This window comes from Poeciliopsis prolifica, unplaced genomic scaffold (assembly GCF_027474105.1).
Source record: "Poeciliopsis prolifica strain line A6 unplaced genomic scaffold, Auburn_PproV2 SCAFFOLD009, whole genome shotgun sequence".
In the NCBI taxonomy this organism is placed as follows: Eukaryota; Metazoa; Chordata; class Actinopteri; order Cyprinodontiformes; family Poeciliidae; genus Poeciliopsis; species Poeciliopsis prolifica.
In genome coordinates, this window is record NW_026562384.1 from 8,745,960 (window position 1) to 8,762,224 (window position 16,265).

Sequence of the window (16,265 nt, forward strand, 5' to 3'; positions counted from 1 at the left end):
AAATGATCATGTTTTAATCTTTGTGATTTTCTTTCTACAATCTGAGCATAGAAGCAAAAAAAAAAAAAGAGAGAGCAATAAATAAAAGTACTGGGGTCAATCATTAGGTGTCAGTTCAACAACTTGAGTAAATGGTACTGCATGAATACAGAGACAAAGCCTGCAGAAAATATACCAAAAGCATTTTGTCCTGTTTTAGTCAGTGCCAAAGTATCTCTGTCCAAAATGTTGGTGCCACTGGGTGAACCTCTGTGGTCAGGATGGTGATGTCTGGAAACTCCTGGATGATGGACTTGGCTCCTAAAGGAAACATGGATGATACTTTAAAATGGGCAACTCAACATCCTAATGCAGTGACATAGATGAACGCAGCTGTAGAAACATGAATTATTAAAAGCACAAAATGCAACAGAAAATTAATCTCAAAGGTCTTAAATTTCAGAAACTCAAACTTTTCTTCTTAAATTGCAACTTGAGAGAATTGGCTTATGTACGGATTTACTGCAATAAAAAGAAAATTCTATATTTGAATAAATGAGTGATAAACTGACTCCAAACGTGAGCCAGTTTATCAGCAGAAACATCAAAACGTGTAGAGAACTGCTCTGGGAAATAAACGTGAAGGCTGCTGATTTTTGTTGATGCTGATTGCTAATAAGATGCTAAAACTGAGAATTGCTGGAGCAAATCATGGTTTAGTGGAGAGTAGCACTCATGCAATATGGAAGTTGTGTGTTCAATTCCTTCTACTGCCTTTAGTGACAAGCGATTCGAATGGTGAGTTTGTAAGATTGAAAAGATTGGTAATTTTTTATTACTCAGTTTACCATTCATCTTATTGCTTCTGTCTGATAACAGATCATGGCAACTAAAAAGATTTTGAATAATCTTTTACTTTAATTTTCTAACTTATAATTAACATGATCTACAATCAGTCACAGCAGGTCAAAGTTTACAAAAACAGATTTTAGATGCAACATCAAGAGAAAAGTGGGAAGGAAATGAGGAATGTGGTTCTTGATTTAGTTCTCAGCAGGTTGGATTGGCTACGTGTCAATTCTCTGTTCTTTTCCTCACATTGTCTCATCTCCAACCTCACACTTTCTAACTGTGCCAAGAACAATTCTTAAAAGAAAAAAAAAAGTATCTCATAATGCATTTATAGCATCGTGCCCTTCAGCTTTAAATATGTCTTATGTCCAAGTTTTAGTTTTAACCTGACAGGAGGAAAGGTCACAAAGTCAAATTACCCTGAAATCCTTTTTTAACATCCACATTAAATGTCACTGTAAGCTGGATGGAAGCTATAGGAACTACAGAAATTAAGAACTTCCAAACTTATATTGTCAAAAGCCACCAAAGCACCAGTGAACAATCCTGCACATGCATATAAAAGATGAGAAAGCAGAAACAAAAAGAAAAATGGGGGTGTGTGCTGGTTTACCATGAGGTGTGGAGAAGAGGCTGAGAAGAATAATGTGCTTGGGTTGGACTCCGTGTTCTATCAGTACCCTGACGGCCTCGATCACTGTGTTCCCTGTACCTGCAGACGCAGCAGATAACGAGGTTAGACGTGCTCTTTCACCTGCCTGGTTACACTGGACACTTCGTCTGAGGGAAAAAAAAATTGCATTCTTGTTAGTTAAACTATCCATTGTTATGAGACAAAAAAATAAATAAATTATCTTTAAACCAAGCTCTGCTTCTATTACATTTTTAAGTAACAACAGAAATATGCCTGTTGTGACATCAGGAAACCAGGACTATTAGGATCCTATTTTCATTGGTCCTCATTATGTTATTCTGCAGCCTGGTGGCTAACTCTGAGGCAGTGTATAATTTCCCCCATGAGAGCTATAATTATCAGAGCAGTGTGAATGGTTCTGTATGATGTGGCAATGCAGAGTTGGTGGTGGCAGTGAAGGTCAACTCAAGGGAGACTACTTACAATGAATAAATACAGAAAAACTTTTTTTTTTTTTTTTTTGCATAAAATTAATTAGACGCGCTTTGACATTTCTGTACGACTGGACGTGGTTAACCGGAGCCAGGTGAGCCTGCAGCAACTCACTGAGGATGGGGTACATGAGCAGCACTTTTCTTCTGTACACATCCGGGGGAAACTTTGCGTAGTAGACCTTCGCTTTCTGGGTCTCCTCGTCGCTCTGGATGAGGATCTTTCCGATCCGGATTGAGCGGCAGCAGTCCCGGAGGCCCTGCTCCATGGCTTCACCTGTGGAAACCAAACATGGTTCTGTTGACAAGGTTCCCACATGCTTGTCATCACAAAGCTCCAAACTGAAATTTCCAAACAATCAATTTGGGATTGATGGCTGAAATTGATGGATGAACAAACAAATCAGTCAATGGATGGGATATTCTGACATTAGGACAGAGAATAAAGTTTGGAAATACACGTTTCCGAGCTCAGTTTTCTTTTCCCATAATTATCGAAATCTGGGGAAAAATAATCTCAAATAAAATAATTGTTGCAGAAATTAATACTAAAAAATACTTTTAAAAAATTACCCTCCAATTATATATTAATGATCAGAATGAAAACAGTTTGTTTTAATGAATTATGCGATTGATGAATTGATTGTTGTGACAGGCTTACATGTGGATTCTATCTGATCATGTGTCCCTATGTATGTTTGTAAACAAAACTGCTGTTATGCAAGACGAACTTCAGCTATGCTCTGACAATAAAGCAATACGATATCAATACACAGTCAGTCTATCGCTGTAGATTTAACTACACGCATTTACAGATATGATCTACGAAATAAAAACTTTTTCCAAGGTTCTTCATTACTAGCTTTAAATAAAGAAAACAAACAAAAAAAAAAACAGGCTTTCGTCTAACCCTTTAAATTGATCTCTGTCAACAGTTCGCCAGCTTTCTGAAGATCCTCAAACAGTTTTTCTTTATACATATTGTTTGCTTTTTCACTCTGTCATGTTTGTGTTGACAGTGACAGCACATTGTGACGTTCATGCTTAAAGGTAGGAGGGAGGTGAGGAGCCAAAGAAGAAGTCTGAGGACTGAGGAATCTAGATAAGACCTTCAGTAAATGAAAGTCGCATGTTTGAATAAATTCAATGTAAAAGACATGAGACAGAGATCTGTTAGTTGATTCTCTTCGTAAGGGAAATATTTCAGCTTACAGCTCTTAAAGTTAAGAGCTCTTAACAGCTCTTAACTTTCAGCTTACAGGAATTAACTTTTATACTCATCTTTGTGGCAGACTATTAGATATACAGTGCCTATAAATGCAAATTACAATCAATTCTGTGTCAGCACTGTAGAAAACATTGTCTCATCCCTTACGTTTATGAGCTGCTTGCTAACTACAAAAGAAACAACTCTGAAAATCTTCTGGTGTGACTCGACTGATGCTCGAGCGAAGAAGCAATGTCGAGAAAAAGAGCTGCTGCAAGCCTGCAGAACTACCACTAAAAACAAAATGTCCTACTGCCTACTAACAAAAACACAGAATGCATTCGTTTGGACTGCAACGTGTAATTAAAGATGTGTCGACACGGGTGAGATCAACACGACTTTGTGCTTAGACTTGCATCACACACTGATGACATGTGCAGCTTTTAGAAAGTAATTTACTGTGCCGATTGGGCAACAATGTTCTCATCCTTGACATTAAGTTACAGCTGAAATGAGCTTAAAGCTCATGTTTGGCAAAAAATGACTAAATATAAAATTGTAACCTTGAATCAATCACTCTTATTGTAACTTATCGTCATAGAGTGATGAAAAACGACCAACCTGGCAAACATTTTAAGCTTGTGAGAATGAGCAGCACTTTGTCTTACTGATTATCTTATGTGGGCCGGCCTGCTATGTGGTGTGCCGACATATTTGCCTTCTGTCAATTGCATCCTCTCTCCCATCAGTTAATCAAAAAATGGATCATCAGTACCAAGAGTTTTGTCATCAAGTTCCGCGCTTGAGGAAACTTTTATATTTCCACACGAGCAGAAATATAGAAGTCGAGATTCACAGACTAAAGTGTCCTCACATTTAAAAGCCGTAAGATGCTGCACTTGGCCTCACTTACCACTCCTCATGATGCTGACTCCACAGTTGCCCCTTTCAAACTTGACTCCCTCATACTTGTACCCTAAGGGAAGGAAAATGAAACACGGACTTAAAATGGAGCTGTACTGACTAGAGCTGCAAAAAAATAAAAGTGGAGCAGAGCAGAAAAAACTGGTTCAGTGTTTTGGCTCATGTTTTCAAATCTGGAGCGTTAAACCTGACCCTCTGACCTGTGGGAGTGGTGACGGTGCACTCTGAGAAGGGAAGCTGGTTCAAGCCTTCTTCAACTACTAGTTGATCTGTTGTTGGGGGAAAACAGATATTATTTCAGAAAGCTGGAAACAAATGGCTTTACCATGTTGCTGTGCTGTATATGACCTCACCAGTCGGTCCGCACAGAAAACAAAATCTCCTCTGCTGGTCGTTCTGAAAGTATAAATAGGCACTTGATTAGATCAGCCTCCGCTTTTACACTTTAGTGCTTTATTTCAGCTTGGACAAAATAAGGTTGACAATTTTCAGCAAAGGTTAGATCAATTTAAAATGCAAAGATGTAAAAACACACAAAAACTTTTGATTGCTTCTGAAATCTACTCCACAATTTGCTGGTGTTGCTTCTATATTTTTGCTTCAATCTGTGCATCGAAATCACAGACCTTCCCTCAGGATTACTTTAGGTTTTCTGTTTTACATTATGTCATTCTGCCAGAGGTATGAATACATCATTTACCAACATTTTACTGTATTCTCCACATGTCTGAAAGACGGGAGTATTTTATTTCAAGATAACCAATTAAAGGTCCAGCAAGAGTTTTGTGCACATCTTCCACACTAACAATCCAAGATCTGCATAACCTTTGCAGACCAAAAGAAAAATATTTCTAAGTGAAGATGTTGGATACTGAAATTACACTATAGTAAATATGAGTTTATTGTCTTTTGAAATTAATGATGTCGCATGAAATTTGGGGGAAAGCATCGAAATGATTTATCAAAAACAACTGCACTTTGAACGTGTTTATACTCATGCAATTCACCATATGAACAGTTTTATGAACAGTCCACTTATTTTGGGCATCAACTTCCCTCTTGCAAAGGCCAAGTTACCAAATCGGACAAGGTGCTGAGTCGCAGATATAAGACTCAGCACCTTATATCTGCGGCTCAGATATAAGGTGCGGGGACTCACTTGTCTCTGATTATTGTCTGCAACTCTCGGATCTGGTCGTTCAGAGGGAGCAGCTTCAGCTGAGGACCCAGGCTGTCCTGGCTGACCGATGCGTGGTCAGCCTGATGATGCGTGGGGACATCGGTCGGTTCAGAGCTGGTCAGCACAGCAGGCACACTGCTGCTGCTGTTCGCAAACCGAACCTGCTTCATCGGGTGCTCCTGGCCACTGTTCACACTGTTCAGCTGCTGATTGTGGCATGGCATCCTGGCAGCGAGGTCAAAGCGTTTCGATGCTAAAGCAAGCTAGCGTGTCTTAATGAGAGCGCCACGCTAACGCGGTAACAGGAGGGGGAAACGTGCTTCTTCAACTCAAACTTCTACGACTAACACGGCAACCAGTCGGCCAGGAAACTACGAGGCTCGCATTCAAATAGGTCCAACTACTTTGTCGCGTTTTGTCGAAGTCTGCTCAATCTCTTCCACTTGACAAAAACAGGATGGAAAAAGCCCCCGTTTCCTCTGACTGCTACTAACAGTTACGCTCCGCTAGCAACGTAAGCCGGATGTGACGCATGACCCGGCGTGTTGACTAATCGTCTTCCTCCGCCGTGAAACATGGCCGATATTGGCACCGCTAAAATGCGGCTTTCACTTCCAAAACAGAAAATTGGCCTTTCTTATTCGCCAGACCGGCTCGTTTCACGTTTGGAATAAAGCGGCGCTGAAGAGGGGAGGAATTATAAACGACAGAAGAACACATATGTGGTGAGTGAAACGGGACGTCTGGTCGGAGAGGACACACTCTTTACGCAAGGGCACATATAGAAGTTCCCACAACTAACTTTTAGTGTGACATAAAATACTTCAGCTTGGTTGTCGTTTGTTGGTCCTCTCCTAAAATATTTGCTGACATTCAAAAGTTACTGTTTTCATGGGTTGTTAAAGTTTGAGGTAGCTAACTGCTACCTTAAGTTACTCTTAACCTTTCTTTTGCGTCATTACCCGACAATCTTGCGTTTTATGAAATGTGGGGATAGAGGTGTGAGCGTCGAGCCTTGCGTCAGGTTATTAGCGTTTTGTATCAGCTGTGTGTGAGCTGACGGTGCAGCATTAAAGTAGTCCCTGTCACGTGTCTCCAGTTCCATCTGACTGGTTAGATAAGACCCTCAGTCCCACCCGGGTCCACTCGTGTTGTGGCCGATACAACTGTCATTTTATGTCAACAAATTTATGGATTATTTGGCAATGATCAACGAAAGCCCCTGACTCTGCTGCCAGTTTATTCTGATTTTTTTTTAATCAGAAGGTACTTCTGCACTTGCTCACTGGAAAAGACAACAACCGAAATCAGAGTTTATTTATTGTATGTCATTGGAAACATGTAAGGAGAAACTGGAAAATAAAGCATTAACAGTCAATAAGCCCTCTTTACTACCCGATTGCCTGCATCCGTAAAAACACATCCACTCAGAAACTTCTGAGGTTTGGGTTGTAGATGGATCTGGCATCTAAGGAAAGGTTCTCGTTGCCATAACCTCTGTGAAATAAAACACAGAAATATGATGAAACCACACCACAAAAGTAAAAAAAAAAAAATGGTAAAAACAAGTTTAAAAAAACTTGCTAAAATGTGAGGCGTAGTTGGGTTGAATTTTGTAACTAATTTATCGCAGCAGTATTGGTGTCGTCAATATCGGTATTGCAAATCAGTGTTTAAAGTACAATAATTGTTGTCTAATATATTACAAATAGTATGGGCTAATGCAAATATTTAGTCAAGTCAGGTTTATTTGTGTAGCACGTTTCAGTAACAAGCCTTTCTCTCAGCAAAACAGATGTTCACACTGGTCACAAATGACAGACATTGTCCATAGTACTAAAGGTCAGAGCGATGGAAGCACACTGAGATAGAAGCAAGAGCAAAGTAGACTTTTATGGCAATTTATATCAGTGCAATATTTACCAATATATTGCATAAATATTGAGCTAGTAAAATATGAGTATAACTAAGTAAAATAGAAATCAAAGATCTCATAAATAAGTACCAGAAATAACACCAGACTGGCTACCTGACCAGAATGGGGAGGGGTGCATATTATTCCTGATATTCTCGAAAACTACTTGAACCTATTCAGAACATAACTGTACATCTGTGTTTTTGCTTAGATGTATGTATGAAAATACCCCTAAAGCATTTATAGACTCTGCTGTACATTAAAAATATTGCATTATTATTTTGTAGCAGTTGGAATAATTATGGATTTGCATTATGAAAGTACAGCAGCTAAGTCATGTTTATATTATAAATACCTAGGCTTCAATGTAAAACTAAGTCATGTTTTACATTATTGTTGGCTTCAAGGTATTTATAATGTGCAACATAACTTAGCTGCTGTATTTTTAAAATGCAAATCCATAATTATTCCAACTGCTACAAATAATAAAGCAACATTTTAATACTTGAAGCCAAGGTATTTATACTCTAGATAATCACAATATGATTTTTGTATTACTCTACATGTACTTTCTAATTCGTTCCAGTGTTGTCCTAACTTTTTAGTGTTAGGACTTTACTTTCAGATATCAAAGTAAAATCACCAAAAACACCACTTTATGAGAAAAGAAGCATCCTAACTTATACTTAGTTGCAATAAATCATTACATATTGTATTATTAAAGCTGAAATAGTTTAATTAGAAAAAAAGGATTCAATATTTGCTCACTCACTTTTTCAACAATCTGGTGTGTGTATATATAGATATTCAACCATGGAATTATGCACAACAATAGAAACGGGTCACTATGGGTTAGGTTTACTTTAAGATCAATGTGCTTTTCTTAATCCACCCACAAGACATCTTGTGTTAACAGTCAGCTCAGCTTCTGTAGGCGTGTTTGTAGCTCTCATCCTACGTCGACTGCAAGTGTTCTTAAAACAAAATTCTGTTGCAGATATACACTCATAAGTTCTGAAATGTCTTGGGAGCATGCCTTGACATGTTTGAGTCTTCGATTGAACCCATTGTTTTGAGGATTAAAACAGAGGTTTCCATGATGATGGAAACATAGCCAGTGTTTAAAACGCTCACTGAAGATTTCTGAAGGAAGTCTGACTTGAACTCTATCTCTGATAAAACACTAACACTTTGACAAAATAAACAATATGACTATAAATATAAATATTCAGAAATATTGCCTCTTCTTAACAATCCCTTTTTCGTTTTGTTAGACATTACAATCTTTTGTGGGTTTTTGTCTTCTTTTGTTTCTGCGTGTTTGTTACACTTAAATGTTTCAGAGTGCAAAACTATTTCAATATCAGACAAAGATAACCTGGATAAAATCAAAAAAATTCTGGTAATTTAATTTGTGAAAAGCTATTCAAACTAACCTGTCTCTGAACAAATAATTATTGTCATAAAGTATTTAAGAGACTTTTGCACCACTTGTCTTGACTTTTACAACCTGAATTTTAATTCAGGCTGGAAGTTTAAAGTATAAAATCTATAAGGGAGCAAATCTTTCTGATTCCCGTATTTATTCTGTTTCAGCATGCTTAAATTTTAAAAACGACCCTGTAAACAAAAGTAAGACAGCAGTCATATACGGCATCTCTTGTGTTTCAGCTGAGCTCCTTTCCACACTTACGAACAGCGACATGGAGCACAAACAGATTGGAGAGCAGCCGTCGGATTTTAGAGGGGCTAAAAGTGAGTAGTATTTTCCAAGCTGCTGAAAATAAGTGTGTTTTACAAAGTCAAACCTGAAATTACAAAGTGATTCTATTCATGTTTCTACAGCATTTGCAGGGGATGGACAAGCGGACATGTTGGCATGGACACGCAGGAGGGGGTTTGAGTGCAGACCCAAAAAATGTGGTGAGTGTTGTGCATTGGTCCAATCAGCGACGAAAAGTTTCACACTGCTTGTTTATTCATAGCAATTAAATAAACAATAATTGGAAGTTGTAAATGAGAAATTAATGTAAAATAAGTGCCCGTGTCAGCGGGTATTTAGGGTATTGATTTGACATTGTCGGAGTTAATTTAACTTTTCACCACTTCAACTTATAGATGATCAATACTAGCAAATGTGATTCCAGTAAACCTGCATCTAAATACCTTGTGATTGTTCATATCTGTGCTTATCAGGTCACTGTCAATTAATCTGATCAGTTATTGTTGCGGCTTTGGAATAAATTAGAATCAAATAGAATATAGATTTTTACATACTGTGATATATTAAGGCTCTTTTAAGTTGCATATAAATCAGTTGTGCTGTCTTTGCAGTGTAACACTTTGCCTGATTGTGTTTGATTAAAGGCAGGTGATGGATACACTTTCTCTGTAATTTGCTCCAAGGAGCTGCCACACAGCAGGGCTGGAACATGTTGCCACCATATTGAGTGGATTAGAGGAATTACCTCGTATTCTGTAGCCTGCTGAGAGTCCCCACGGCAGATGTGTGTGGAAGTGCGGGTAAACAGCCGCGCTGGCACCAACGGATTCTCTACCTCAGCTGGGATGACAGCCCAGGTGTCTCCTGGGAGTTGTAGTGTCAGACAGGATGCCCAAGTCCACCTGGAAACTCTCTGATTGCTGTTGTCAGATCTCTCAGGGGACTCCTGCTGACATTTGATGTTCCGTGTGTCTGCCACAGTGTGGTCTTAAGGTTGCTGCACACTGAATGCAGAATGAGCATTACTCACCAATATTTTCCAGACAGAACGCAGATTAGAAAGTTGAAATTATCCTAAACACGATTTTATTAATGTTTCCTGATTTTTAAAAGACAGGCTGGGAATTATCCAACATTTTGTTTATGTTGATTCGCTGCAGCTGAAAGAAGTGAATTCGACCAAGATTCTGTCTGCAATGGTGGCCTACGTGTGGCCAAAGGACCGACCAGACTGCGGGCGCGTGTTGCCATTTCGCTTGGCCTTCTCGCTGGAGCTAAAGTAAGTTTATTAAAAGTTTATGCTAGTAAATTTGGTGACAATTTGGTAACATTAGCTCTACCTGCTTCCTTACTTGCTGGGTGATAGACCTCTTCTAGCTGTTTATTTTTGGTGTAAATTGCAGCCACTTGACAGGCTACTTTTCATACTGCAAAACTAATGCTAACTATTCTAATTATTATATTGAGTATTATTAATATTTGTCTTTCTCACTGCTTTTTCCTTAAATTAAAATCACCCTTTGTGAGCATGTGGCACCTCTGTCACTGAAAATATACATAACATGGAGACTTTAAGGAAAATGAAAGTGTCCACCTGATAAAATATGTTATACTCATTCAAATTTTTAATAAAAGTTACATACTGCAGCTACAAGGAGATTTGGCTTGAAAACAGGCATTGCAAAATATAAAAGCTGAATTTTATTTAAGTTGTTTTGTTATTAAGTAATTTATTGGGTTGTGTTTAATTCATGTTTTTTTAAAGTAAGTTATAAAAGTCCTACATTCAACTTACTGAAATTTGCAGAAACTCCTGGTGCATGTTACTTCATCTGCTTTGTGTGTAGAGTATTCTTTGGAAACAGCAACAACTGCACTGTTTTCTGTTGGCAATTACTGGATGAAAATGGGAATCATTGATTAACAAACAAAAGTTAAAAAAAAATGTCAAGCTAAAAATGACTTGTGACTGCAATAAGTCTTTCAAAGTCTTTCAAAATCAGTCTGTGGACTCTTGCAGGAGTGATGGCAATAAAGAAGAGGTTTTCTTGTTAAATAGAGGGGAAATTGTTTTACAGGCACAGGGTCAGAAGCCACCTGCTTAGAGCACTTTGCATATTATGTCATTAAATGCTGATTCCATAAATGAGTAATAATGAAACACAAAACTACCTGAGATCAGCTGCTGCGTAGAACATAATATGGTAGAAATTCATTAAGCCTTTCTAGGGGATGAATTGTGCATCTCTTCATTCAAAAAAGGCCATTCCATGTAGTTCCCTCTTGTCATCTTGGCACCTACTGCCCTTGGCCTGGGGCCATAATTGCTTTCCTAAACAAGTATTTATTTAAAAAATATTTTGGCTTGTAGTGTTTGTAAAGTCAGATTAATAGCCTCTCTGCCTTGCTAGTCTTGTGATAATTATATAGATTATGACTAATCACAGTTTTTCCTGACTCTTTTCTTTCGATTGTTATCATCATATCCCTAAATGGCCAAATGTAGCACTGGGGTGAAAAATTTGGATGCATGGCATTTAGTACCAGGTGTAGCCAAATATTCTGTTCAAGCAGTTCTTTTGCAATTGCAGCATTGCATATATTGATATTGTGATCATATTTACAATTTTAAAAATTGTGCACCTCTGATTGTACAATTACAGAATCCCAACCATATCAAGAAGCAAAAGGCCTGAATAATTGCAATAGCATGCGAGAAATCTAAAGATAAATATAGCAGCACAGAATTGTGATTGAGTGGGTAAACTTTATTTTTAAAAATGTTCTAATAACTCTGCCCTAAAGCATGCAGCACATCCAAGGACACCAAACAGTAGTGACTAATCCACGTAGAACAGTATGTGCCTGAACACCACTGGTGACAAACGTCAGCCACATTTCAATCTTAGTCTCTCCAAAAACCTTATTTCAGTGTGGGCACTGCTGGAAGTGATCAGACATGATGTGGGTCTTTTTGTGTGTTACAGGATGCAAGTTATTTGTGTTTAAAGAAGGATAAACCAGCACAAATTTTCTTAATTAGAAATGGTAACATTAGACTTACTCTGATTTGCTCAATAAGTATGGGTGTAATAAACACAGATGACTAAGGAACAAAAATCCCATCAACAAATCATTCAAGGAGGATTGTGAAATCCAAGACATCCTTTCTCTGGAGCATACAGTGAGAAATCTGTTGAATCACTTTAAAGTGCAAACAATTTAATACACCGAGCAATAGCTATCACATTGCAGTGCTGCACAAAATGCCAGTATGAATGTCAAAGATCACAAACCCCTTTTAGTTTCAGAATTTAAAGCTGTTACTAACCAAAAGCTTAAAAAGAATACAGCAAGATTGGTGTTAAAGTACTTCTGTACCATTTCAGACAAACAATTTTTTGTTATTTGCCAGAAGGACATTGCTTTTGTTTCTCTTTGTTGCTGGAAAAAAAACAGACTTACAATAAAAAGCATGGTAATTTGAGTCTGTCATGCTGTGATAAGGTGTTGATTTCCACCAAGCAGAACACAGCAAAGTCCGCGGAAATAACAGTATTTATTTCAATGAAAGACAAATCAAGAATAATAAAGTGGTGAATATGCTACATATCTAGCATTTGTGCATTTCATAATATTCTTAAAGGAAGGGAGAGGAATTTCTTACTCCCATTTTATAGCACAATTTAAAGAAATGTTTCCTTCAGTTGTTATAAATATTTTGTTAATGTAAAAAAAAATTACTTAAATGAAATTTGACTTTCCAATTTGATCCCTTGAAATTTGGTCCTTAAGAAGCCCTTATTCTTTCCAACATTGTCTTCATCACAACAGTGCTGCTCCTTTATTCTGTTTACCACTTTATAGAATTGAGAAGTAGTTCATATGATTAGCTCTGCAGACTCGCAGTTCTAACAGGTGTTTGCAAATTACTGCTGCCGCTAGTCTGGTGGAGCAGAGAGGTGAAGGCAGGGAAGCGATGCAACATGAAGCGTAAGTTCTGCTGCAGATGGCAGCTCAACTCTAACATCAAAACTTCTCATAATCAGTTTTTTTGAAGCCCAAGACATACATTTGAGGATCATAACAAATATAAATGTGTATGAAAATCTATTTGTGATGCACTGTGGTTAACTCAGAGGTATTTTCCTAATGCATTTACTGAAAGTAGATATTACAGAACTCTGAATACAGTTAAAATCTGGAAAAGTGTGTACTTTAATTTTAGCATGTTCCAGCTTTAAATAATTGTGGAAAAAATAAAACATACAGACTACAGAAATGTGTCTGTTGTCTTTTGGAATGGCTGTAATATCTTGGATCCCAATTTAATACAAATTAATTGCATTGGATTTTTTTGAATAATAGCTTAATTACATGCTTTATCTTTTTCCTGGTCACAACCTACTTTGAACACCTTTGCAGCAGTATTATTACCTTACAGACTGACTGCAGATCCATTTAAAACAATCAAAAATTGACACTTATTATAACACTAGTTAAATAGTTAACTAGTGCTTTCGACTGTAGAAAACTTTCTGGCCCTGTGTTTCTGCTTAAATTATTTAAAAAAAATGTTTTCTTTCTGTTTTTGCAATCAAAAATCTGAAGCCATTTTCAGGGCATTATTGTTTCATAATTAGTGCTACCTACAAACGATGAGATTTGATTACTCTTAATTGTTAGATGTTCATATTTGTATTCATATGTCCAGAATGTTATCAGATTTTTAGAAAAAATACGTAAGACTGTGTAAACCAGTGAAAATTAAGAATGTGAAAAGGCTGATGATATTTAGGAATATACTTAAAAGTTGTTGCAAAACAGATCACTTGAAGCGCTGGTTAAATTTTAAATATTCCAGTTTAATCAAATCCTCTCCCTGCACCTTTTGCTGAAACATCATGAGCACTTGCGTTAAGTGATTGCACTTGGAGAAGACGCCATGTAAAACTAAAAGCAGCGTGCATTTAAAGCAGTCTTTTAAATAATTAATTGCATGCATCAATCAGTGTGTGATGTGTTTTCTCTTCCTTTGTTGATAGTCTCTAATTCACACCCTGGAAAATAATCACAAATTCAAAGCTCCTAAATAAGTGTGTCCTGCTGCCGCCCAGCACGGCTCCCTCTGGTGTGTACTAAAAGAGTGTGGAGCGAGCGCATACAATCCAATCGACTCCTTCTATTTTCCTGCGTGGTTGGAGTTAACCTCCATTTTACCAATTTGTCTGTTTGAACCGAAACCACCAGCTGTGTGGATGCAATTTTTAAATCAACTGAATAATTACGTGGTTACAGTGCATCTCACCTCTGCGAGCCACATTATCAGTGACATTTTCATTTCAAATGAATGGTTACACACAAGTTGGCCTCGAATGAAGCCCTCTTTGTCTCTGAGCCCGTCTGTGTCTCATGGCGTAAGGTAAAGCTAATTCTCCATCGCCCGGAGCCTTTTTCTGCTACTTGACACAGAATCTCTATTACGGGATGACTTATCGCCAGGTAGAGATTGACACAGTGTCAATTTAATCTCCAGTGGTTGTCGTTAATGGATTAAAAGAGCGCATCCAACCTTATCATGTATTAGTGGCAGAATTGAGGACATGTTTTGGCTCTGTGATAATAGGCTCAGGCTATTTTTGTGTCATGTTCTGTTGTCTTGGTAGCAAAGTGGCAGATATTGTTTTTTTCCTTTGGGGATTAAGAGGACTTCTATTGTCTGAGTGTAATACCCAAGTGTATGAAGCGGGAGCCATGGGGATGGCTTTTGGCAGGATAAATATGTTTACTTTTCTGGTTTTTCATTGATTTGCACAATTTCTGGAGACTATTTAATGAAGAGCTTGACAGTAAAAGGAGCCTAAAAACCTACTCCTGTGTTCAGGGTTTGAAAGTTCAAAATAAAAATTCTACGCTGTGTGATGCGGTGTTCGTTGTGTGTCCTAATGTGCAGCGGACCGCCCCGACTGACTCACACAGCTGTCCCTGTGCTTTTAATTAGCCCTAATAACCATTTCAATTCCATTAGCAGGAGCCAGCAGCTCCTCTCCAGCACTACTACAGCCAGTCAAAAAGAAAAATAGAGCATGTATACTCAGCGACATAACATAGAATTGTGAGCACTTGGACATATCCCCAAAATGCACTTACATTGTCAGTGTTAGATTTTCTTTGTAAACTCATGTTTCTGGGATGTGAGGTGTGCATTAATAAAAGAGGCATATAGAAACAGAATGTTTAATCAGCATAGGATCATATAAGACGTCAAAGTTTTGGCTTTCAACATGTTTTTTAAAACACATTTTTCAATTAGGTATTTCATTCACTCTAAAACTGCCTCTAAATACAGTTTACAGCGCATCTAAGAAATTCTGAATATCAATACTGAAAAGGAATTTTATTTCAGTAATTTATGTCAAAAGTTAAATCTATTACATAGCTTTATCAAACATAAACTAACTTATTTCAACTTTTTATTTTTGTATTATAGTATTTAATGGTTCTTGGCTCCTCTAAACATCTGGCTTGCAAATACAAGTGAGAGTAAATTAATTTCCAGAAAGCAGCAAAGAGCTAAAAGAAGACGGCAACATTTTTTAATGGCTTTTGCCTCAGTTGGGGGTTCTGTTGAGGTCTGCATGACCCTGAAAGCATGACTGAAGAGCTATTCATTGGATTGCTGAAATAAAAAAATATTAGCTCTGACTTTTCTTTTTTGGCTTCAAGAACCCTCGGAATAATTTACAAAACACAAGGTTGGTGCAAGTATTTGTGATTATTGAAATTGACTTGGAACAAAGTTGTGGGGATGTCTTTCAGGAGATGATGAAAGACATTACATTTTTCAGTGTACCAAGACAATTTAGACAACTTTGCAAGAACAGTTTAGAAATTCCTGTGCTAGCATTATGCTACACCAGTGCACAAAGTTCATAAAAACATGGATGAGCAAATTTAGGAAGTTCTTCCAATTTGGTGTGGAAGAACTTTATTGACCTACAGATTCATGACTGGTACCTGATTGAACACCCTTGGGATGAATCAGGACAGAAACCAGCCATAGGTCCTTGTCCAACATCACTGTCTGACCTCACAAATGCACCTCTGGAACAATGATCAAAAGTCCCCATAAAGACACTCCATATTGTGGAAAGTATCATGGTAGAGCTGTTATCTCTAGAAAGGTTGGAATGACATCCTGATAAGCCTCATGGACATAGAAAGGAATGGTTGTCAAATTTATTTGTGTATGAGTGAGTATTTTTGGCAACATAGCGTAGCTCAAAGACATTTTGATGTATAGACTTCTCTGGGAAGTGTTTCTGTGACAAAATTGATTGATTTTTAGCTTCATTTTTCA

At 37.6% G+C, this 16,265-nt stretch overlaps 2 protein-coding genes across 2 annotated transcripts in view; one reads left to right on the top strand and one right to left on the bottom strand.

Moving 5' to 3' along the window:
* Positions 1-24: 24 nt before the first annotated feature.
* On the bottom strand, positions 25-5,797 carry LOC129362758 (uracil phosphoribosyltransferase homolog). The gene is given in 8 exon segments (XM_055034477.1): positions 25-229; positions 231-300; positions 1,445-1,543; positions 2,072-2,233; positions 4,077-4,139; positions 4,288-4,356; positions 4,413-4,483; positions 5,247-5,797. Coding segments are annotated over 8 exon segments (813 nt in total). The 5' UTR covers positions 5,492-5,797; the 3' UTR covers positions 25-195.
* A 144-nt stretch (positions 5,798-5,941) lies between these two features.
* Positions 5,942-16,265, top strand: part of abcb7 (ATP-binding cassette, sub-family B (MDR/TAP), member 7) — a 29,436-nt gene continuing 19,112 nt past the window's right edge. The window contains exons 1-4 of the mRNA XM_055034655.1: positions 5,942-5,992; positions 8,854-8,937; positions 9,028-9,105; positions 10,066-10,184. Coding sequence (XP_054890630.1) covers positions 8,886-8,937; positions 9,028-9,105; positions 10,066-10,184 — 249 coding nt within the window. The 5' untranslated portion in view covers positions 5,942-5,992; positions 8,854-8,885. The remainder of the gene's footprint in view (positions 5,993-8,853; positions 8,938-9,027; positions 9,106-10,065; positions 10,185-16,265) is intronic.